At 39.2% G+C, this 24052-nt stretch overlaps 1 protein-coding gene across 1 annotated transcript in view; it reads left to right on the top strand.

The window, feature by feature from the left end:
* LOC112412832 (gamma-aminobutyric acid type A receptor subunit gamma3) overlaps positions 1 to 24052 on the top strand; it is a 96704-nt gene that overhangs the window by 71971 nt on the left and 681 nt on the right. Inside the window, exons 5-7 of the mRNA XM_024764562.1 lie at positions 4212 to 4364; positions 18706 to 18902; positions 19175 to 19234. Of these exons, the coding sequence (XP_024620330.1) occupies positions 4212 to 4364; positions 18706 to 18902; positions 19175 to 19234 (410 nt within the window). The remainder of the gene's footprint in view (positions 1 to 4211; positions 4365 to 18705; positions 18903 to 19174; positions 19235 to 24052) is intronic.

Genomic DNA, 24052 nt, shown 5'->3' with positions numbered 1-24052 from the left:
CTCCATTTTATTTACAAGATTTTGGATCATCTTTACTATCATTATTCTGAATTATTTTTCAGGTAGACTGCCTATTTCCTCTTCATTTGTTACATCTTGTGGCTTTTGGCTTTGCTCCTTCACCTGCTGTGTGTTTCTCTGCCTACTCATTTTGCTTAACTTACTGTGTTTGGGGTCTCCTTTTCGCAGGCTGCAGGTTGCTAGTTCCTGCAGTTTTTGGTGTCTGTCCGCAGTGGCTAAGTTTGGTTCAGTGGGTTGTGTAGGCTTCCTGGTGGAGGTGATAGTGACTGTGTTCTGGAGAATGAGGCAGGATCTTGTTTATCTGGTTGGCTGGTCTACCCTGGTGGTTTGTTTTGTGGTGTCTACGATCTTATTATGGTTATAGACAGCCTCTCTGCTAGTCGATGGTGTTGTGTTCCTGTCTTGCTAGTTGTTTGGCATGGGGTGTCCAGCACTGTAGCTTTCTGGTCTTGAGTGTAGCTGGGTCTTGGTGTTGAGGTGCAGATCTGTGGGAGATATTCACTGTTTTTATATTACGCTGAGCTTGGAGGTCTCTTGTGGACCAGTGTCTTGAACTTGGCTCTCGCACCTCAGCGGCACATCCGTTAAGTCTGGCTGGAGCACCAAGAGCCTGTCATCCACAAGGCTCAGAATAAAATGGAGAAAAAAGAAGAAAGAAAAAGATAAAATAAAATGTTATTAGACTGAAAAATAAAAATTATTAAAAAAATGTTTTAAGTAATAAAAAAAGAAAGGAAAGAACAAACACACTAAAAATCAGGTCCACCAATGACAACTAGTGCTAAAAACTATACAAAAACAAAAAACAACTCTAGGATAAATGTTAAAAGCAAAGTGATACCGACTGAATGACAACAGAAGCCTCCACATACGTACTCACAAAAGAGAATAAAGGAAAAAATATATATCTTTGCTCGCAAAGTCCACCTTGTCAATTTGGGATGGTTCGTTGTCTATTCAGGTACTCCACAGCTGCATGGTACATCAAGTTGTTTGTGGATATTTAATCTGCTTTGCATGGCGGTCGCCTGAGGGCAGGCGTCTGTACTTCGCTCAGATAGGACAGGGTTTAATTAGCAGCTGATTTGGGGGCTCTGATTCACTCAGCCCGGGAGGCGGGAGAGGTACAGAAAGTGGAACGAGCCTGCAACGGCAGAGGCCAGCATGACATTGCAACAGCCTGAGGTGCGCCGTGTGTTCTTCAGGGGAAGTGGTCCCCGTATTACAGGACCCTGGCAGTGGCGGGCTGCACAGGCTCCTGGGACGAGGGGTGTGGAGAATGACTTGTGCTTCCACACAAGCTTCTTGGTGGCAGCAGCACAAGCCTTGGCATCTCATTCCCGTCTCTGGGATGTGCGCTAATAGATGGGGTTTGCGTCCATCCCTGGATCTCATTTAAGCGGCACTCTTAATCCCCTCTTCTTGCACACCAGGAAACAGAAGCAAACAAAACTTGCTTTTTCGGCAGCTCCAGACTTTTTCCCGGACTTCCTCCTGGCCAGCAGTGTTGTTGCATTAGCTCCCTTCAGGCTGTGTTCATGCAGCCAACCCGACTTTTCCCTGGGATCTGACCAAAGCCTGAAACTCAGCTCGCAGCGCCCACCCATTCTGGCGGGTGAGCAGACAAGCCTCTCAGGCTGGTGAGAGCTGGTCGTCACTGATCCTCTGTGTGGGACTCTCTCTGCTTTGCCCTCTGAACCCTTGATGCTGCACTCTCCTCCCTGGCTACGAACCTTCCGCCTTCCGCTACCCACAGTCTCCGCCCGTGAAGGGGCTTCCTAGGGTGTGGAAACCTTTCCTCTTTCACAGCTCCTTCCCACTGGTGCAGGTTTTATCCCTATACTTTTGTCTCTATTTTTCTTTATTTCTTTTGCCCTAGCCAATTTGGGATGAGTGGTACATTGGCTTTTCGTTGGTCTTCCTGTAGGGGACAGTGAAGCTGGAAATCACAATTCCTCCTGCCCCCGCTTCTCCAAGTAGAAGCTGGAAAATAGGGACGCTGGTGTTCTCTGGAACCGGTTTCTGTGGTGTGTCCCAGAACCTCACCAAGAGCCAAGACTTCCCTGGTGGTGCAATAGTTAAGAATCCTCTTGCCAATGCAGGAGACACGGGTTTGAGCCCTGGTCAAGGAAGATTCCACATGCTGTGGAGCAATAAGGCCTGTGTTCCACAACTACTGAAACCCGCACACCTAGAGACAGCTCTCCGCAAGAGAAGCCACCCCAATGAGAAGTCTGTGCACTGCAATGAAAAGTAGCCACTATTCACTGCAACTAGAGAAAGCATCCGTGCCAAAAATAAGAAAGAAAGAAGAATGAAAGAGGAAGAACAAAGAAAAAAGAATGAAAGAAGAAAGAAAAAAAGAAATTATTTTAAAATAATCTGGCTTCAAAATATGTCCTTGACTATCCCTTCCTACTTTCACACCTGACAGTGGGACGTTCAGGCAGACCTCTGAGTTAGGCAAAGGGTATTTGAACCCAAGATTTGGGGTACCTGTTCACCTCAAGTTAGGCCAAAGAGGATGTATTTGCTAAAATGAATTATGTGCCTACTCTGGAGTTGTCCTACTGTTTATCTTACTTACGAAATGACAATGGTGGTTGAAGAAATTATTCAAATCTTTGTATATTCCACTTGGGTTGTGTTCATAACTGTTAGGGTGATTAGGTTTTGCTTTTCTGTCTACAGTTTTCTGTAAATTCATAAACATTTAAATATCACACATAATTCAATAAAATTTCCTAAAGAAATGATGTAACTTGACTTTCTTATTACTTAGAAAAATATTTTTGTGGGTTTTTTTTTTTTTTTTGCTTCAGGTTAATCTTTCGGATTCCTTTATGTGGACTTTGCCAAAATATTTGTTTCTTGGAAAAATGATCTCAATAATTGATGTTCTATCAGCCATCCTGAATATTGCTAAAACAGAACACCACATTCCTCAATAAATATTCTAATTTAATGAGAGGTATAATTTTATACGGGTTTAATATGGTCTCCCTATCAATATTTTTAAGTAAAAATGGGACTTTCATGGTGATCTTTTCATTAAACAAATACCAGTTGATTGCTTACCAAGCAACATTGATAAACAAGACATATATATTCTATAACCCAACTAATTTATTGTTCTTAAGACAACATTGTTTTTATCGGTTATTATAGAAATAACTTTATTGCAGTTGTTAGGAACAGGTAAGGAGCGCTTCCTGGCAGGCTAAATGATTTCTAAGCTGTGCTTCAAAGTTGACTTGTAACTATCTGGATGCAAGTGATAGGGAAAAAAAAGCGTCCTAGGCAGTAGGGAAGGGATGCAGCAGCAATTGGGGAAGGATCTTGGCAAATCTGAGGATCTGGGGAGACCAGGAGTGCAAAGAATATAGGTGCAAGGGGCATTTCATGCAGAATGGTGTAGACTGTTGGGGACGGAATAATTCCCCCATCTACCCCCCCACCTTGAGTTCTTGTGGCTGGACTAATTGTAAAATTGACACGTGACAAGGTTTTTTTATACAGGCTTCTTTGTGATAAGGAAGTCCTACCTCTAGATGCGGGGAGTGCCCCTTTCACATGAGAGATTTTTTTCTGCTTTCAGATATAGAGAGGAGAGTCAGAGTTTCCCTCTTATGTTGGCATTTCTTAAGTAACTTTAATTCAAAATAATCAATATGCTATTTAGACACATTTTGGGGTGGCCTACCGTAGGTCACAACTAGACCATAATAAAGTTTTGAAAATTTACAGGGGTAGCAAGATGCAATTCATACTAAAAAATAGAAATATAAATTTGTTACAGGAGTTTAGATTTGAAAGTTTATGTGTACATCTGTTACTGTTAAAAAAGCAAAATGAAAATGGATTTACTTGAGGGTTGATTTGTTATCCTTGATTTTAAGCATGCAACATACAGCTGAACATTAGATAATGATCTGCTGTGGAATAAATGTGAATATCTATCACTTCTAATTAATACATATCTTTTTGTGCCTTTTACAGTAAAATGCCTCACACGACCACGGATATGATAAAAATTAAGTTTAAGAGCCTCAGAATTTTGACTCCCCAGTTTGATGAATGTTGTACTTGAATATATTTATCCGTTATTCATTTAACAAAATGTTTTAATAATTTATTTCTTTGAATTATTTTAACACAAGAAAGTTAATTTTGACAATATTTTATTACAGGTGATTATGTTGTCATGACTATATATTTTGAATTGAGTAGAAGAATGGGATACTTCACTATTCAAACATACATTCCTTGTATACTGACCGTGGTTTTATCCTGGGTATCATTTTGGATCAAAAAAGATGCTACACCAGCAAGAACAGCATTAGGTGAGTTTCAAAAAAAAATCTTTGCTACCATGTTGTTTAACATAGAAGTATTCATAAAAATATTTTCAATAAAAAGCTTAGCTCAAATGATCTAATTTGAAGGCTACTTGATTCATGCTTGTTTTTAGGTAGATAATTTAGACTGTTCTTCCTGACTGTAGAATTCCATGTGCGCCACTTAAAAGTTGAGGTTAAACTTTCTATCTATATTATTTTACCTATCTATAACCTAAAAATTCTCATTAATTTTTTTTCTGGCAACCAAAGTCTTCTTAATAAAACATTAAATTTCGGTGGTTTTAAGATTGTGATTGTGCAACATGTTGTATATGTTTTTCTTTATGATAGGAATTTTGCCTTTCTATGTTTTGATTTATTAACACAGGCAATGTAACATATAAAGGGTCCCCTCAAATTTCTTTCAGAAAAGAAGGAACTGCTTAAATTTTAAAATTACAGTCTTCTATATTACATTGAACATTTTCTGTTGGCTGTTAAAAAATCATTGTTTAAAGCAAAGTACTTTTTGAAAAAAATTAGCCTTTAGTATCCTCTGCCAATATTAGTTTTGCATTCTGAACAGAAAATACATGAAAGAATTAATAAATCAGCTGGCAAAAGCATAACACAAATTTTGCAACTTTTCTTGTGGCTATGACTTTACAATTACATATTTGGGTGTCATAGTGAGCATGATATGAAAGTCCTATCAAAGTGTGGCCATTGTAGGGGCTTCCCTGGTGGCACAGGTGGTTGAGAGCCCACCTGCCGATTCAGGGGACGTGGGTTCGTGTCCCAGTCCAGGAAGATCTCATATTCCGTGGAGTGGCTAGCCCCGTGAGCCGTGGCCGCTGGCCCTGCGGGGCCCTGCGTGTCCGGAGCCTGTGCTCCGCAACGGGAGAGACCACAACAGTGAGAGGCCCGTGTACCGCGCAAAAAAAAAAAACTGGCAATTGCTAAAAGAAAATGAAAAAAAAAAAAATAGTGTCACCATTGTGGTGACACACAGTGTTTGCCGTTAATAGAGTTACAGACAAGAAAAGTGGAGAAATGTCATTAACACCAGGATATTTGGTTAAGACACCAGAATGGCTCTGCCTACTTTAGATAAAGCTTAGATCACTCTATGACAAGATCAAAAGCACCAGCAGTAAATCAATTATAAGAAAGCATTCAACATTCTTTTAAAAAAGATAACTGTCAATGCTCTTTATGAAGTATCATCTACAATATTGTGTATACAGTAAAAAATTAATAGACTTTCTAAGAATTAAGTAAATGTGACTCGATCAAAGAAAAAAGTCAATATCAAAATGCAACTCTGGGAAGAGAGGGGGAAGATGGCGGAAGAGTAACATGCAGAGATCACATTCCTCCCCAGAGATACATCAGAAATACATCTACTTGTGGAACTGCTCATATAGAACAACACCCACTGAACGCTGGAAGAAGACCTCAGACCTCCCAAAAGGCAAGAAACTCCCCCATGTACCTGGGTAGGGCAAAAGAAAAAAAGAAAAAACAGAGACAAAAGAAAAGGGACAGGACCTGCACCAGTGGGAGGGAGCCTTGAAGGAGGAAAGTTTTCCACACACTAGAAGCCCCTTTGCGGGTGGACACTGCAGGTGGCAACGGGGGATAGCTTCGGAGCCGCAGAGGAGAGCACAGCAACGGGGGGTGCTGAGGGCAAAGCAGAGATATTTCAGCACAATCGATGCCGACCGGCACTTACCAGCCCGAGAGGCTTTTCTGCTCAACCGCCAGGACTGGCGGGGCTGGGAACTGAGGCTCGGGCTTCAGTCGGAGTGCAGGGAGAGGACTGGTGGCGTGAACACAATATGAGGACGTTACTGCACCACGGCTAGCCCGGAGGGAGTCAGGCGAAAAGTCTGGAGCTGCCGAAGAGGTAAAAAACTTTTTCTTCCCTCGTTTCCTGGTGCGCGAGGAGAGGGGATTAAGAGCTCTGCTTAAAGGAGCTCCAGAGATGGGCATGAGACGCCCAGGCTGCTGCTGCCATCACGAAGAAAACTGCGAGCACAGGTCACTCTCCACACCTCCCGTCCCTGGAGGCTGTGCAGCCCTCCACTGCCAGGGTCCTGGGATCCAGGAACAACTTCTCCGGGAGAACGCACAGGACACATCAAGCTGGTGCAACGTCACAGCAGCCCCTGCCACCGTAGGATCGCCCCGCACTCCGTAACCCCTCCATCTCAATGGCCTGAGTGAGCCAAAGCCCCCAAATCAGCGGTTCCTTTAACTCGTTCTAGCTGAGCAAAGAACAGACGCCCTCCAGCGACCTACAAGCAGAGGCGGGGCCAAATCCAAAGCTGAAACACGGGAGTTGTGCAAAGAAAAGAAAGGGAAATCTCTCCCAGCAGCCTCAGAAGCAGCGGAATAATCTTCAAAATCAAGTTGATGTATCCTGCAACTGTGGAATACCTGAGTAGACAATGAATCATCCTAAATTTAAGAGGTAGACTTTGAGAGGAAGATTTACTGTTTTTTTCCGTTTTCCTCCTTTTGTGAGTGTGTAGCTGGATGTTTTTGTGTGAAATTTTGTCTGTATAGCTATCTTTTCACCATTTGTCCTAGGGTTCTATGAATCAGGTTTTTTTGGTTTTTTTATTTTTAAAATAATTTTTCTTAATAATTATTTATTTTTTAATAACATTATTTTATTTTACTTTACTATATTCTCTTTTCTTTTATCCTTTTTTCTTTCCATTTTTTCTCTTTCTTTCTTTCTTTCATTTGTCTCCCTTTTATTCTGAGCCGTGTGGATGAAAGGCTCTTGGTGCTGCAGCCAGAGTCAGTGTTGAGCCTCTGAGGTGGGAGAGGCAACTTAAGGACAGTGGTCCACAAGAGACTTCCTAGCTCCACATAATATCAAAAGACGAAAATCTCCCAGAGATATCTATCTCAACACCAACACCCAATTTCACTCAACGACCAGCAAGCTACACTGCTGGATACCCAATGTCAAACAACTAGCAAGATAGGAACACCACCCCACCCATTAGCAGAGAATCCACTTAAAATCATAAGTCCACACACATCTCAAAACACACCACAAGATGTGGACCTGCCCACCAGAAAGACAAGATCCAGCCTCATCCACCGGAACACAGGCACTACTCCCCTCCACCGGGAAGCCTACACAATCCACTGGACCAACTTTAGCTACTGGGGACAGACATCAAAAACAATGGGAACTACGAACCTGCCTCCAGCAAAACGGAGACCCCAAACACAGTGAGATAAGCAAAATGAGAAGACAGAAAAACACACAGCAGATGAAGGAGAAACATAAAATCCCACCACACCTAACAAATGAAGCGGAAATAGGCAGTCTACCTGAAAAGGAATTTATAATAATGATAGTAAAGATGATCAAAAATCTTGGAAATAGAATAGAAAAAAAATGCAAGAATAATTTAACAAGGACTTAGAAGACCTAAAGATGAAACAAGCAACGATGAAGAACACAATAAATGAAATTAAAAATACTCTAGAAGGGATCAATAGCAGAAAAACTGAGGCAGAAGAACGAAAAAGTGACCTGGAAGATAAAGTAGTGGAAATAACTAATGCAGAGCAGAATAAAGTCAAAGAAAAGACCTGAGGACAGTCTCAGAGACCTCTGGGACAACATTAAACACACCGGTATTCAAATTGTAAGGGGTTACAGAAGAAGAAGAGAAAAAGAAAGGAACTGAGAAAATATTTGAAGAGATTATAGTTGAAAACTTCCCTAATATGGAAAAGGAAATAAGTCCAGGAAGCACAGAGAGTCCCATACAGGATAAATCCAAGGAGAAACACGCATAGTAATCAAACTGCCAAAATTAAATACAAAGAAAACATATTAAAAGCAGCAAGGGAAAAACAACAAATAACACACAAGGGAATCCCCATAAGCTGACCTTTCAGCAGAAACTCTGTAAGCCAGAAGGGACTGGCAGGACATATTGAAAGTGATGGAGAAAAACCTACAACCAAGATTACTCTACCCAGCAAGGGTATCATTCAGATTTGATGGAGAAATTAAAACATTTACACACAAGCAAAAGCTGAGTTCAAAACCACCAAACAAACTTTACAACAAATGCTAAAGAATCTTCTCTAGGCAAGAAACACAAGGCAAGGAAAAGACCTACAATAACAAACCCAAAACAATTAAGAAATAAGAATAGTAACACACATATCGATAATTACCTTATGTATATGGTTTAAATGTTCCCACCAAAAGACACAGAGTGGCTGAATGGATACAAAAACAAGCCCATGTATATGCTGTCTACAAGAGACCCACTACAGACCTAGAGACACATACACACTGAAAGTGAGGGGATGGAAAAAGATATTCCATGCAAATGGAAACCAAAACAAAGCTGGAGTAGCAATTCTTATATCAGACAAAATAGATTTTATAATAAAGACTATTAGAAGAGGCGAAGAAGGACACTACATAATGATCAAGGGATCGATCCAAGAAGAAGATATTACAATGGTAAATATTTATGCATCCAACTTAGGAGCACCTAAATACACAAGGCAAATACTAAGTCATAAAAGGGGAAATCAACAGTAACATATTCATAGTAGGGGACTTTAACACCCCACTTTGACCAAAGGACCGATCACCCAAAATGAAAATAAGTAAGGAAACACAAGCTTTAAATGATACATTAAACAAGATGGATTTGATATTTATAGGACATTCGATCAAAAACAACAGAATATACATTTTTCTCAAGTGTTCATGGAACATTCTCCAGGATAGATCATATCTTGAATCACAAATCAAGCCTTGTTAAATTTAAGAAAATTGAAGTGGTATCAATTATCTTTTCTGACCACAACACTATGAGAATAGATATCAATTACAGGAAAATATCTGTAAAACATACAAACGCATGGAGGCTAAATAATACACTACTTAATAACGAGGTGATCACTGAAGAAATCGAAGAGAAAATTAAAAAATACCTAGAAACAAATGAAGATGGAGACAAAACGAACCAAAACCTACGGGATGCAGCAAAAGCAGTGGGAAATTTATATAAATAAAATCCTAATTTAAGAAACCGGAAACATCTCGAATAAACAACCTAATTTTTTTGTTCATTTAGACAAGGCTTTCCCATGTCTCTTCCCTTTAGCGTCTCCCTCTCTCCCACCCTCCCTATCCCACCCCTCCAGGCTGTCACCAAGCACTGAGCTGATCTCCCTGTGCTATTCAGCTGCTTCCCACTAGCTATCTTACGATTGGTATACGTCCATGCCTCTCTCTCGCTTTGTCACAGCTCACCCGTCCCCCTCCCCATATCCTCAAGGCCGTTCTCAAGTAGGTATTTGTCTTTATTCCTGTCTTAACGCTAGGTTCTTCACATTTTTTTCCTTAAATTCCTTATATATGTGTTAGCATATGGTATTTGTCTTTCTCTTTCTGACTTACTTCACTCTGTATGAGAGATTCTAGGTCTATCCACCTCATTACAAATAGCTCAATTTCCTTTCTTTTTATAGCTGAGTAATATTCCATTGCATTCCATTGTGCCACATCTTTATCCATTCATCCGATAATGGGCACTTAGGTTGTTTCCATCTTCGGGCTATTGTAAATAGAGCTGCAGTGAACATTTTGGTACATGATCTTTTTGAATTATGGTTTTCTCAGGGTATATGCCCAGTAATGGGATTGCTGGGTCATATGGCAGTTCTATTTGTAGTTTTTTAAGGAACCTCCATACTGTTCTCCATAGTGGCTGTACCAATTCACATTCCCACCAGAAGTACAGGAGTGTTTCCTTTTCTCCACACCCCCTCCAGCAGTTATTGTTTGTAGATTTTTTTGATGATGGCCGTTCTGACTGGTGTGAGATGATATCTCATTGTAGTTTTGATTTGCATTTCTCTAATGATTAATGATGTTGAGCAGTCTTTCATATGTTTGTTGACAGTCTGTATATCTTCTCTGGAGAAATGTCTATTTAGGTCTTCTGCCCATTTTTGGATTGAGTTGTTTGTTTTTTTATTATTGAGCTGCATGTGCTGCTTGTAAATTTTTTGACAAGATCAAAAGCACCAGCAGTAAATCAATTATAAGAAAGCATTCAACATTCTTTTAAAAAAGATAACTGTCAATGCTCTTTATGAAGTATCATCTACAATATTGTGTATACAGTAAAAAATTAATAGACTTTCTAAGAATTAAGTAAATGTGACTCGATCAAAGAAAAAAGTCAATATCAAAATGCAACTCTGGGAAGAGAGGGGGAAGATGGCGGAAGAGTAACATGCAGAGATCACATTCCTCCCCAGAGATACATCAGAAATACATCTACTTGTGGAACTGCTCATATAGAACAACACCCACTGAACGCTGGAAGAAGACCTCAGACCTCCCAAAAGGCAAGAAACTCCCCCATGTACCTGGGTAGGGCAAAAGAAAAAAAGAAAAAACAGAGACAAAAGAAAAGGGACAGGACCTGCACCAGTGGGAGGGAGCCTTGAAGGAGGAAAGTTTTCCACACACTAGAAGCCCCTTTGCGGGTGGACACTGCAGGTGGCAACGGGGGATAGCTTCGGAGCCGCAGAGGAGAGCACAGCAACGGGGGGTGCTGAGGGCAAAGCAGAGATATTTCAGCACAATCGATGCCGACCGGCACTTACCAGCCCGAGAGGCTTTTCTGCTCAACCGCCAGGACTGGCGGGGCTGGGAACTGAGGCTCGGGCTTCAGTCGGAGTGCAGGGAGAGGACTGGTGGCGTGAACACAATATGAGGACGTTACTGCACCACGGCTAGCCCGGAGGGAGTCAGGCGAAAAGTCTGGAGCTGCCGAAGAGGTAAAAAACTTTTTCTTCCCTCGTTTCCTGGTGCGCGAGGAGAGGGGATTAAGAGCTCTGCTTAAAGGAGCTCCAGAGATGGGCATGAGACGCCCAGGCTGCTGCTGCCATCACGAAGAAAACTGCGAGCACAGGTCACTCTCCACACCTCCCGTCCCTGGAGGCTGTGCAGCCCTCCACTGCCAGGGTCCTGGGATCCAGGAACAACTTCTCCGGGAGAACGCACAGGACACATCAAGCTGGTGCAACGTCACAGCAGCCCCTGCCACCGTAGGATCGCCCCGCACTCCGTAACCCCTCCATCTCAATGGCCTGAGTGAGCCAAAGCCCCCAAATCAGCGGTTCCTTTAACTCGTTCTAGCTGAGCAAAGAACAGACGCCCTCCAGCGACCTACAAGCAGAGGCGGGGCCAAATCCAAAGCTGAAACACGGGAGTTGTGCAAAGAAAAGAAAGGGAAATCTCTCCCAGCAGCCTCAGAAGCAGCGGAATAATCTTCAAAATCAAGTTGATGTATCCTGCAACTGTGGAATACCTGAGTAGACAATGAATCATCCTAAATTTAAGAGGTAGACTTTGAGAGGAAGATTTACTGTTTTTTTCCGTTTTCCTCCTTTTGTGAGTGTGTAGCTGGATGTTTTTGTGTGAAATTTTGTCTGTATAGCTATCTTTTCACCATTTGTCCTAGGGTTCTATGAATCAGGTTTTTTTGGTTTTTTTATTTTTAAAATAATTTTTCTTAATAATTATTTATTTTTTAATAACATTATTTTATTTTACTTTACTATATTCTCTTTTCTTTTATCCTTTTTTCTTTCCATTTTTTCTCTTTCTTTCTTTCTTTCATTTGTCTCCCTTTTATTCTGAGCCGTGTGGATGAAAGGCTCTTGGTGCTGCAGCCAGAGTCAGTGTTGAGCCTCTGAGGTGGGAGAGGCAACTTAAGGACAGTGGTCCACAAGAGACTTCCTAGCTCCACATAATATCAAAAGACGAAAATCTCCCAGAGATATCTATCTCAACACCAACACCCAATTTCACTCAACGACCAGCAAGCTACACTGCTGGATACCCAATGTCAAACAACTAGCAAGATAGGAACACCACCCCACCCATTAGCAGAGAATCCACTTAAAATCATAAGTCCACACACATCTCAAAACACACCACAAGATGTGGACCTGCCCACCAGAAAGACAAGATCCAGCCTCATCCACCGGAACACAGGCACTACTCCCCTCCACCGGGAAGCCTACACAATCCACTGGACCAACTTTAGCTACTGGGGACAGACATCAAAAACAATGGGAACTACGAACCTGCCTCCAGCAAAAAGGAGACCCCAAACACAGTAAGATAAGCAAAATGAGAAGACAGAAAAACACACAGCAGATGAAGGAGAAACATAAAATCCCACCACACCTAACAAATGAAGCGGAAATAGGCAGTCTACCTGAAAAGGAATTTATAATAATGATAGTAAAGATGATCAAAAATCTTGGAAATAGAATAGAAAAAAAATGCAAGAATAATTTAACAAGGACTTAGAAGACCTAAAGATGAAACAAGCAACGATGAAGAACACAATAAATGAAATTAAAAATACTCTAGAAGGGATCAATAGCAGAAAAACTGAGGCAGAAGAACGAAAAAGTGACCTGGAAGATAAAGTAGTGGAAATAACTAATGCAGAGCAGAATAAAGTCAAAGAAAAGACCTGAGGACAGTCTCAGAGACCTCTGGGACAACATTAAACACACCGGTATTCAAATTGTAAGGGGTTACAGAAGAAGAAGAGAAAAAGAAAGGAACTGAGAAAATATTTGAAGAGATTATAGTTGAAAACTTCCCTAATATGGAAAAGGAAATAAGTCCAGGAAGCACAGAGAGTCCCATACAGGATAAATCCAAGGAGAAACACGCATAGTAATCAAACTGCCAAAATTAAATACAAAGAAAACATATTAAAAGCAGCAAGGGAAAAACAACAAATAACACACAAGGGAATCCCCATAAGCTGACCTTTCAGCAGAAACTCTGTAAGCCAGAAGGGACTGGCAGGACATATTGAAAGTGATGGAGAAAAACCTACAACCAAGATTACTCTACCCAGCAAGGGTATCATTCAGATTTGATGGAGAAATTAAAACATTTACACACAAGCAAAAGCTGAGTTCAAAACCACCAAACAAACTTTACAACAAATGCTAAAGAATCTTCTCTAGGCAAGAAACACAAGGCAAGGAAAAGACCTACAATAACAAACCCAAAACAATTAAGAAATAAGAATAGTAACACACATATCGATAATTACCTTATGTATATGGTTTAAATGTTCCCACCAAAAGACACAGAGTGGCTGAATGGATACAAAAACAAGCCCATGTATATGCTGTCTACAAGAGACCCACTACAGACCTAGAGACACATACACACTGAAAGTGAGGGGATGGAAAAAGATATTCCATGCAAATGGAAACCAAAACAAAGCTGGAGTAGCAATTCTTATATCAGACAAAATAGATTTTATAATAAAGACTATTAGAAGAGGCGAAGAAGGACACTACATAATGATCAAGGGATCGATCCAAGAAGAAGATATTACAATGGTAAATATTTATGCATCCAACTTAGGAGCACCTAAATACACAAGGCAAATACTAAGTCATAAAAGGGGAAATCAACAGTAACATATTCATAGTAGGGGACTTTAACACCCCACTTTGACCAAAGGACCGATCACCCAAAATGAAAATAAGTAAGGAAACACAAGCTTTAAATGATACATTAAACAAGATGGATTTGATATTTATAGGACATTCGATCAAAAACAACAGAATATACATTTTTCTCAAGTGTTCATGGAACATTCTCCAGGATAGATCATATCTTGAATCACAAATCAAGCCTTGTTAAATTTAAGAAAATTGAAGTGGTATCAATTATCTTTTCTGACCACAACACTATGAGAATAGATATCAATTACAGGAAAATATCTGTAAAACATACAAACGCATGGAGGCTAAATAATACACTACTTAATAACGAGGTGATCACTGAAGAAATCGAAGAGAAAATTAAAAAATACCTAGAAACAAATGAAGATGGAGACAAAACGAACCAAAACCTACGGGATGCAGCAAAAGCAGTGGGAAATTTATATAAATAAAATCCTAATTTAAGAAACCGGAAACATCTCGAATAAACAACCTAATTTTTTTGTTCATTTAGACAAGGCTTTCCCATGTCTCTTCCCTTTAGCGTCTCCCTCTCTCCCACCCTCCCTATCCCACCCCTCCAGGCTGTCACCAAGCACTGAGCTGATCTCCCTGTGCTATTCAGCTGCTTCCCACTAGCTATCTTACGATTGGTATACGTCCATGCCTCTCTCTCGCTTTGTCACAGCTCACCCGTCCCCCTCCCCATATCCTCAAGGCCGTTCTCAAGTAGGTATTTGTCTTTATTCCTGTCTTAACGCTAGGTTCTTCACATTTTTTTCCTTAAATTCCTTATATATGTGTTAGCATATGGTATTTGTCTTTCTCTTTCTGACTTACTTCACTCTGTATGAGAGATTCTAGGTCTATCCACCTCATTACAAATAGCTCAATTTCCTTTCTTTTTATAGCTGAGTAATATTCCATTGCATTCCATTGTGCCACATCTTTATCCATTCATCCGATAATGGGCACTTAGGTTGTTTCCATCTTCGGGCTATTGTAAATAGAGCTGCAGTGAACATTTTGGTACATGATCTTTTTGAATTATGGTTTTCTCAGGGTATATGCCCAGTAATGGGATTGCTGGGTCATATGGCAGTTCTATTTGTAGTTTTTTAAGGAACCTCCATACTGTTCTCCATAGTGGCTGTACCAATTCACATTCCCACCAGAAGTACAGGAGTGTTTCCTTTTCTCCACACCCCCTCCAGCAGTTATTGTTTGTAGATTTTTTTGTTGATGGCCGTTCTGACTGGTGTGAGATGATATCTCATTGTAGTTTTGATTTGCATTTCTCTAATGATTAATGATGTTGAGCAGTCTTTCATATGTTTGTTGACAGTCTGTATATCTTCTCTGGAGAAATGTCTATTTAGGTCTTCTGCCCATTTTTGGATTGAGTTGTTTGTTTTTTTATTATTGAGCTGCATGTGCTGCTTGTAAATTTTGGAAATTAAACCTTTGTCAGTTGCTTCCTTGACAAATATTTTCTCCCATTCTGAGGGATGTCTTTTGGTCGTTATGGCTTCCTTTGCTGTGCAAAAGCATTGACGTTTCATTAGGTCCCATTTATTTATTTTTGTTTTTATTTCCATTTATCTAGGAGATGGGTCAAAAAGGATCTTGCCGTGACTTAGTCTTAGAGTCTTCTGCCTATGTTTTCCTCTAAGAGTTTGATAGTTTCTGGCCTTACATTTAGGTCTTTAATCCATTTTGAGCTTATTTTTGTGTATGGTGTTAAGGAGTGATCTAATCTCATACTTCTACATGTACCTGTCCAGTTTTCCCAGCACCACTTATTGAAGAAGAGGCTAAACAACCTAATCTTGCACCTAAAGCAATTAGCGAAAGAACTCCAAAGTTAGCAGAAGGAAAGAAATCATAAATATCAGATGAGAAATAAATGAAAAAGAAGTGAAGAAAACGATAGCAAAGATCAATAAAACTAAAAGCTGGTTCTTTGAGAAGATAAAATTGTTAAACCATTAGCCAAACTCATCAAGAAAAAAAGGGAGAAGACTCAAATCAATAGAATTATAAACGAAAATGGAGAAGTAAAAACTGACACTGCAGAAATACAAAAGATGAGAGATTACTACAAGCAACTCTATGCCAATAAAATGGACAACCTGGAAGAAATGAACAAATTCTTACAGATGCACAACCTGCCAACGCTGAATCAGGAAGAAATAGAAAATATTAACAGAACAATCAGAGGCACTGACATTGAAACTTTGATTAAAAATCTTCCAACAAACAAAAGTCCAGGACCAGACGGCTTCACAGGCAACTTTCAAACATTTAGAGAGGAGCTGACACCTATCCTTCTCAAACTCTTCCAACATATAGCAGAGGGAGGAACACTCCGAAACTCATTCTACGAGGCCACCATCACCCTGATACCAAAAGCAGACAAGGACGCCAGAAAGAAAGAAAACTGCAGGGCAAACGTAAAATACACTACCAAACGTAAAATAGATAGCTAGTGGGAAGCAGGTGCATAGTACAGGGAGATTAGCTCTGTGCTTTGTGACCCCCTAGAGTGGTAGCATAAAGAGGGTGGGAGGGAGCGAGACGCAAGAGAGAAGATATATGAGAACATATGTATAAGTGGTTCACTTTGTTATAAAGCAGAAACTGACACACCATTGTAAGGAATAATATACTCCAATAAAGATGTTTAAAAAAATGCAACTCTGATGTTGAATCGATAGGACATTTGAGCAAACAACAGAATATACATTTTTCTGAATTGCTCATGGAACATTGTCCTAGATCATATCTTGGGTCACAAATCAAGCCTTGGTAAATTTAAGAAAATTGAAATTGTATCATGTATCTCTTCTGACCACAAAACTATGAGATTAGATATCAATTACAGGAAACCATCTGTAAAAGCATGTATGATTACAAATATTCAAGGATTTAAAATAAAATAATGAATTACCAGATGACCAGATGGATAAAAGCCGATGTAGTATATTAAAAAAGAAATTCTAGAGTTAAATGTACAAGAGTCGAATTGAAAAAATCACTAGATGAGCTTAAGAGCAGATTGAAAAATGGCAGGGGAAAAAAGTCATGTATAACTGAAAACCATCATATAAAATTTATCTAATCAGAAGAAAAGAGGGAATCAAAAGATTTAAAATGAACAGAGACTCAGTGATCTTTGAGACAATATGAAGATGTATAACACAACACCTGGTGTTCCAAAACATGAAAATATGAGATTAAATAAGTTTTGAAGGAATTAGGTTAAAATACCCAATTTTACTGAAAAATACCTACTTATAGATTCTGTAGAGATGGCATGGTCAACACTTTTTTAAAAAATTAAATTGGACATATATCTATTGTGAAATATTTTTTCATAAAAATACCTGCCAACAGTGTAGACTTTTCAAATTTACCAATCATTTTTACAAAAAGTTTCACAACTTGCTCACTTACAACATGGAGAGCCTGGCATCCTATTTTCACTGAATTGATTAAAGAAACATTTTAAACAAGGTAACTTCATATGACCAAATGTTGAAAAGCCACAGAGCAAGGCTGAAGGCGTTGACTTCTAGTTCATTACCTTGTACACCTACTCAAGCTGTTTATGCTGTGCTGTTTGAGTTATTCTACAACTGGCCTTTGCTGATTGCCAGGCCAGATATGCATTAAACTGTAGCTGGGATGCAAACTGCAAACGTGGTATCTAATGTGTGTGCATCTGTCACGTATACCTGATCCCTGATTAGTACTGCTGGGCAGGTATTTTATAGTACTCCCTTTGAATCACAGAGGTGGAGTGTTAATACGCATATTCTTGTGAGTCTGTTGTCTATGTCACTAGCCTCCCTGTCTGACAGCTCTTGCATGTTCTAATTTCCTGTGGGCTCATCTAGGGGAGAGATAGCCTTAACTTTTTCACATGATAATCATCCAGTTATTTCACTCTTCATTTTATAAATTCCATTTCCTTTTCTTGTTTTTCTTTCTAAACTATCCATCACATGTATGACCCTTTCCTAATTTTTTCCACAGTCTTTGATTAAATCTTTCTTAGCCGACATATATGAAATAGATTGAATCGAGTGTGATTAATTAATCAAAAAATCAATACATTTATGCAAAGCACTTATTGAAAAGCCTAGAATGCTAGGCACAATATTAGGTAATAGGCAAGCAAGATGAGCAAGATACAGTTTTTCTCTTAATGATCACACAGTCTGTTCAGGGAGACATACTGCAAAGACATATGCAATTCTCTGTGAAAAGCAGAAGAGTAAGATACATAGAAGGTACGGGAATAGTGAAACTACATATTATCAGATCTGTCTGGGGTACTACGAAACCGTTTGCCTCAGAAAAAGTGGTATTCCAGCTGAGTCTTCAAGAAAAAGAGTTTACAAGTTGCATAGAGAAGGAGAAGACAAGAAGTGGTTTATCTGGGCAGAAGAAAAGAGTGAGATGACGAACTGACGGAAAGTATAGGGGACTGAAAACTGTATTTTCAATAAAAATATATTTAAGAGGGAAAAATGTCAAGCAGTACGAGAATAACTGAATAAACTGGAAGATATCAACATAGTTCAGGTATTTTAATGTTAATGTGAAGACTATAATAAAACATTTTATGGAACTGTTGCTTACAAAAATAAATTACAATTAAATGTATTCTATTTATACAATGTCAAGAAGCAGTCACATAAAAATAAAACACTGTGTCGGAAGGGAGGGATTCTGTGTGGCCCCTTTCACAACCTGGTATGTGTCCCCTGTGCAGGCATAACCACAGTGCTGACCATGACCACACTCAGCACCATAGCCAGGAAATCCTTGCCTCGTGTTTCCTATGTGACAGCCATGGACCTCTTCGTGACCGTTTGCTTCTTATTTGTCTTTGCTGCTTTGATGGAGTATGCTACCCTCAACTACTATTCAAGTTGTAGAAAACCAGCTAGCACTAAGAAAAAGACATCGGTGAGTTCCAGTAGCAAAGATTTTCTGGGAGGATTGTTTGAGGTAAATGATTCTTATTCATAGAATCTTATATAATATGATACAAATAGTTTAAGAAGTCTTCAAAAAACAGGTATTCCAAAGATATGAATGTGACATTCAAACACTCTTCACCTTCACCTACCAGTGGCGTGGACTAATGTGATCATACTTTAAAGATTACTCTTTACCAGTGATTTGTGATGCAGATTTCCATAGTAGTTTTCTAAATACCGTTTCTGATTTCCTTGTAGTTACTGTATCCAGATTCCTCAAGATGGATTCATGAACGCTTAAGCCTACAAGCCCCCTCCGTACGTATAGCATTGCAAGTGCAAATATTACTGAAAACTCTGGATAAACTACAATAGAAAGATATTATTTTTTACACATGCACTTATTGGAGGCCAATGAATAATGCATGTACTCCCTTCAAAAATGTACTTAATTCTTTAAAATATGTCCAATTAAGAAAATTTGGAAAATAAAGGGAAAAAAAAAATCACTCTTTCTCCCCCCCCCCGTAAAAGTGTATACTATATATATTCCTGTAACTCAAAAATAATTATAAATACATTTCTGGGTCAAAATATTTATTTATAGGATCATCTTAATAATTGTACCATATGTTCATGATTGACGCACAATCTTGGCTGGACAAAGGGCTAATCCACACTTTTTCACTTTTAAATATATTTTTATCATTACAGTTCTGTACATACTTGTAACTGTTAGTCTAAATTCCTAGACGCAGAATGGCTATGCCAAAGATTGCACAAGTTTTGCCAAAATGCATTCCACCAGTACATGTATCAACTCATTTATCCTCACAACACCCATTCTACTGAAAGGACGCCGAGATGTTGAAAACATAAGGCCTCTTAAATATTGAGTAAGGCTTCACAATTTAAACAAAAATTATTTATTTAATTATTAATGTGCTTTAATATTGATAGTATGGATTAATGTAAGAACTTATTGAAAACTATGTCTTTAACTCATTGATGTGCGCTACCACTTTTATCATATAAAAATTTTTACATATAAGTATTTCTATTCCTTTATACATGTGAACTCAGAAATTGACAATAATTTATGCCTAAGCATACACCACAATTGCTGCTGATCAGCACCTTATGTTCAGTGCATTTCAGACAATTTTCATCAGCATTTTCTTCAAGTGTGTATCACTGTAGTTCTGACAGAAGGTAAGACCATTTTTACACAGTGAACATATAGTTCTGGCCATCAAGTGTTGCCAAAAAACAACGCATTGAAAAGTAAGGTGAACGCGTGGGAGCGAGGGATGCTGAATAACAGAAATATCAGAACGAATAGGCTGAGGCCGGAGAGCACATTATATCTTCCTCCATTCTCAGCCTTCACACTGCCAGAGTGCTCGGAGTGGAGAAATATTGACATCATTGGTGTCGAAATGATACTGTCAAAAGAAAGAATGACTAGAAGCTAGAAGAATTTATTTTTCTTAAGCAGGAAAGTGTAATGACACTGAAGAAAGTCATAGAAAAACAATTTACAGACAGAAAAAGCTCCAGGCTATGTGCAAAGACGCAGAGAAAACTTCGACAGAAGTTCAGAAGAAAGAGGAAGGGGGAGTTAGCTGACAATGTCTTCAACTCTATTCTGAAAGAGCCACATGTTAGTTTAGTTGAGAGGCCACTACCTCCGAAAAGGAAAAGCAGAGATGAGCAACCTCTCTGCGATGAGGGTCAGCAGCAGGCTCCACTGATGACCACACACTGCTTTGGGGCAAGTTGTCCAAATAACTGTGCCACGATTTCCCAGCCCATAATATGCAAGGCTAGTCCACTCTGGGTGTGCAGTAGTACCTGCTGCCAGGAAACAGCGGTTCCGAGAAAGTCACACTGCTGCAATATACAAACAGGTGAAACAGGAATGAGTCGGGAAGGAACCTAGCTGGACTGAAGATGTCCTTGGAGACTCGTTAATTAAAATATCTATTTTATTTTCCTCTAAGAATTTTATAGTGTCAAGCTTTATATTTAAGTCTATAATCGATTTTGAGTTTATTTTTGTGTATGGTGTTAAGAAGTGTTCTAATTTCATTCTTTTACTTGTAGCTGTCTAGTTTTCTCAGCACCACTTATTGAAGAGGCTGTCTTTTCTCCATTGTATATTCTTGCCTCCATTATCAAAGATAAGGTGACCTCGTGAGCGTGAGTTCATCTTTGAGCTTTCTATCCTGTTCCAATTCATCTAGTTTTGTTTTTGTGCCAGTAACATACTGTCTTAATTAGTGTAGCTATGTAGTATGTCTAAAGTCAGGGACGCTGATTCCTCCAGCTCCTTTTTTTCTCAGGATTGCTTTGGCTATTCGTAGCCTTTTGTGTTGCGATACAAATTGTGAACTTTAAAATACTAGTTCTGTGAAAAATGTCATGGATAGTTTGATAGGGATTGCATTGAACGTGTAGATTGCTTTGGGTAGTACATTTTTCACATTGTTCATTCTTCCAACATAAGAACATGATATATATCTCTCCATCTGTTTGTATCGTCTTTAATTTCTTTCAACAGTGTCATAGATTTCGACATACAGATCTTTTGTCTCCTTAGGACAGTTTATTCCTAGAAATTTTATTCTTTTTGTTGCAGTGGTAAATGGGAATGGTTCCTCAATTTCTCTTTCAGATTTTTCGTCGTCAGTATATAGGAATTCAAGCGATTTCTGTGCATTAATTTTATATCCTGTTATTTTACCAAATTCAATGATTAGCTCTAGCAGTTTTCTGGTAGCATCTTTAGGGTACTCCAGGTGTTGTATCATGTCTTCTGCAAACAGTGACAGTTTTACCACTTGTTTTCGATTGCGAGTCCATTTATTTCTTTTTCTCCAATTGCCGTGGCTAAAACTTCCAAAATGCTGTTGAATAATAACAGTAGGAGTAGGCAAATTTTTTTCCCGAGCTTAGGGGAAATGCTTTTAGTTTTTCACCATTGAGGATGATGTGGGTTTGTCATATATGGACTTTATTATGTTGAGGTAGGTTCCCTCTACGTCTACCTTCTGGAGAGTCTTTTCATAAATGGGTTTTGAATTATGTCAAAAGCTTTGAAAACTCTATTACAGAAATCACAGAAATATCCTTTCTGACCAACCTCCTAGTGAAATGGAAATAAAAACACAAGTAAACAAGTGGGACCTAAGAAGCTTAAAATCTTTTGCCTAGCAAACTATAGATATATGAAAAACAACCCTCAAATGAAGCAACTGATAAAGGATTAATCTTCAAAATGCAGCGTAATTTCAAAAAACAATCCAAAAATGGGCAGAAGAGCTAAATAGACATTTCTCCAAAGAGGATATACAGAGTGCTAACAAACTCATGAAAGGATGATAAACATCAGTAATCATTAGAGAAATGCAAATCAAAACTACAAGTTTTCACCTCACACCAGTCAGAATGGACATCACACAAAAAACTACAAATAAATGCTGCGAAGGTGAAAAGTGAACATTTTGGCACTCGGTTGGAAAGTAAATTGATACGGCCACTAAGAAGAACAGTATGGAGGGTCCTTTAAAACCAAAACAGTACTACCATATGATGCTGCAATCCCACTACTGGGCATATACCTTGAGAAAACCATAATTCAAAATAGAGACATGTACCTCAATGTTCATTGCAGCACTATTTATAATAGCCAGGTCATGGAAGTAAGCTAAGTGTCCATCGACAGATGAATGGATAAAGAAGATATGACAATATGTACAATGGATTAGTCATAAAGTGAAACAATAGTCCTTTGTAGTGAGGTGGCTGGACCCACAGTCTGTCATACAGAGTGAAGTAAGTCATAAAGAGAGAAAAACATACCGTATGCTAACACATATATGTGGAATCAAAAAACATTCTGAACCTAGTGGCAGGACAAGAATAAAGACGCAGACCTAGAGAATAAACTTGAGTACACGAGGAGGAACAAGGGTAATCTGGGACAAAGTGAGAGAGTAACATTGACATATACACACTACCAATTGTAAAATAGACAGCTAGTGGGAAGCAGCCACATAGCACAGGGAGATCAGCTCGGTGCTGTGTGACCACCTAGAGAGGTGGGATTGGGAGGGTGAGGGGCAGTTTTGTCCCAGATATCTTATTGTTTTTAGCCTGGGACCTCCTTGAGCACACTCTGACTCTCTAGTGAGCTCTTTCCATGCAGAGGCTTCTGATGTCCATTTTGAGTCAGCTCCTTCTGTTGGGCCCGCCGGCCTGTAATTGCTGAGCTTCTCTGTGTGACCCTACACAGGTACAAAGTGTTGAAGAAATATGATGAAAATCTGGCTGAACACTGTCAAAATTCTTGTGCCATTTTTAATAAAGGCAGATATTTTCCAACTGTAGTTTGTTGGAAAGATACTAATACTTCAAACTGACCCAGGAATCTGTTTTTCAGCAAACCTTCAGGTGATATTTACACCCTCTCAGGGAGAGGGAGGATATGTATCCACATTATAACCTAAGTTAGAGCAAAATTTTCATTTCTGCCCATTGCCTAGAATTGTTGATGAAAGTAGACAGCTGCACCATGATGCTCCTGTCTGGCTATTGGCTTGTGCCCAGTAGGACGAGGACATCTTGATTAAGGTCGGTCCTCACACACAATCACTTCCCAATTAAAAGGATGTCCCCAAATGCTACCAGTAGTAATACCGAATGCGCTACATCTCTACCTGCTTCTCTGTGGTTTGACTCCACAGAGCTACAAATATATTTAATCAAACTATTCTCATTTATGTGAGACTGTAAATTGTCCTGTCTCCTTATGTACTCCACACTGACTTCCAACATCAGGAGGAGAGCTTGTGAAGTAGAAAATATAACATTCCAATTGTACACAGATTGTGGCTATCTAGAGATGACAAGCAATATCTGGTATCCACACATTGAAAACTCATTTTTCACCTGAATTGCATGGAACAAGAAGATTCTCTCATCATCTCTATACACTTTTTAAAAATACTGTTTAATAATTTAAAAAAAAAGAACTTTACTTCTCCACACTTTATTATATGTATTTTTTAACATTTGCTGAATTTTATGTGTGTGTGTGTGTGTGTGTGTGTGTGTGTGTGTGTGTGTGTGTGT

Source organism: Neophocaena asiaeorientalis, unplaced genomic scaffold (genome assembly GCF_003031525.2).
Source record: "Neophocaena asiaeorientalis asiaeorientalis breed wild unplaced genomic scaffold, Neophocaena_asiaeorientalis_V1.1 scaffold231, whole genome shotgun sequence".
Lineage (NCBI taxonomy): Eukaryota > Metazoa > Chordata > Mammalia > Artiodactyla > Phocoenidae > Neophocaena > Neophocaena asiaeorientalis.
The sequence above is the reverse complement of the archived record's forward strand: the minus strand, read 5'-3'. Positions and strand labels throughout refer to the sequence as shown.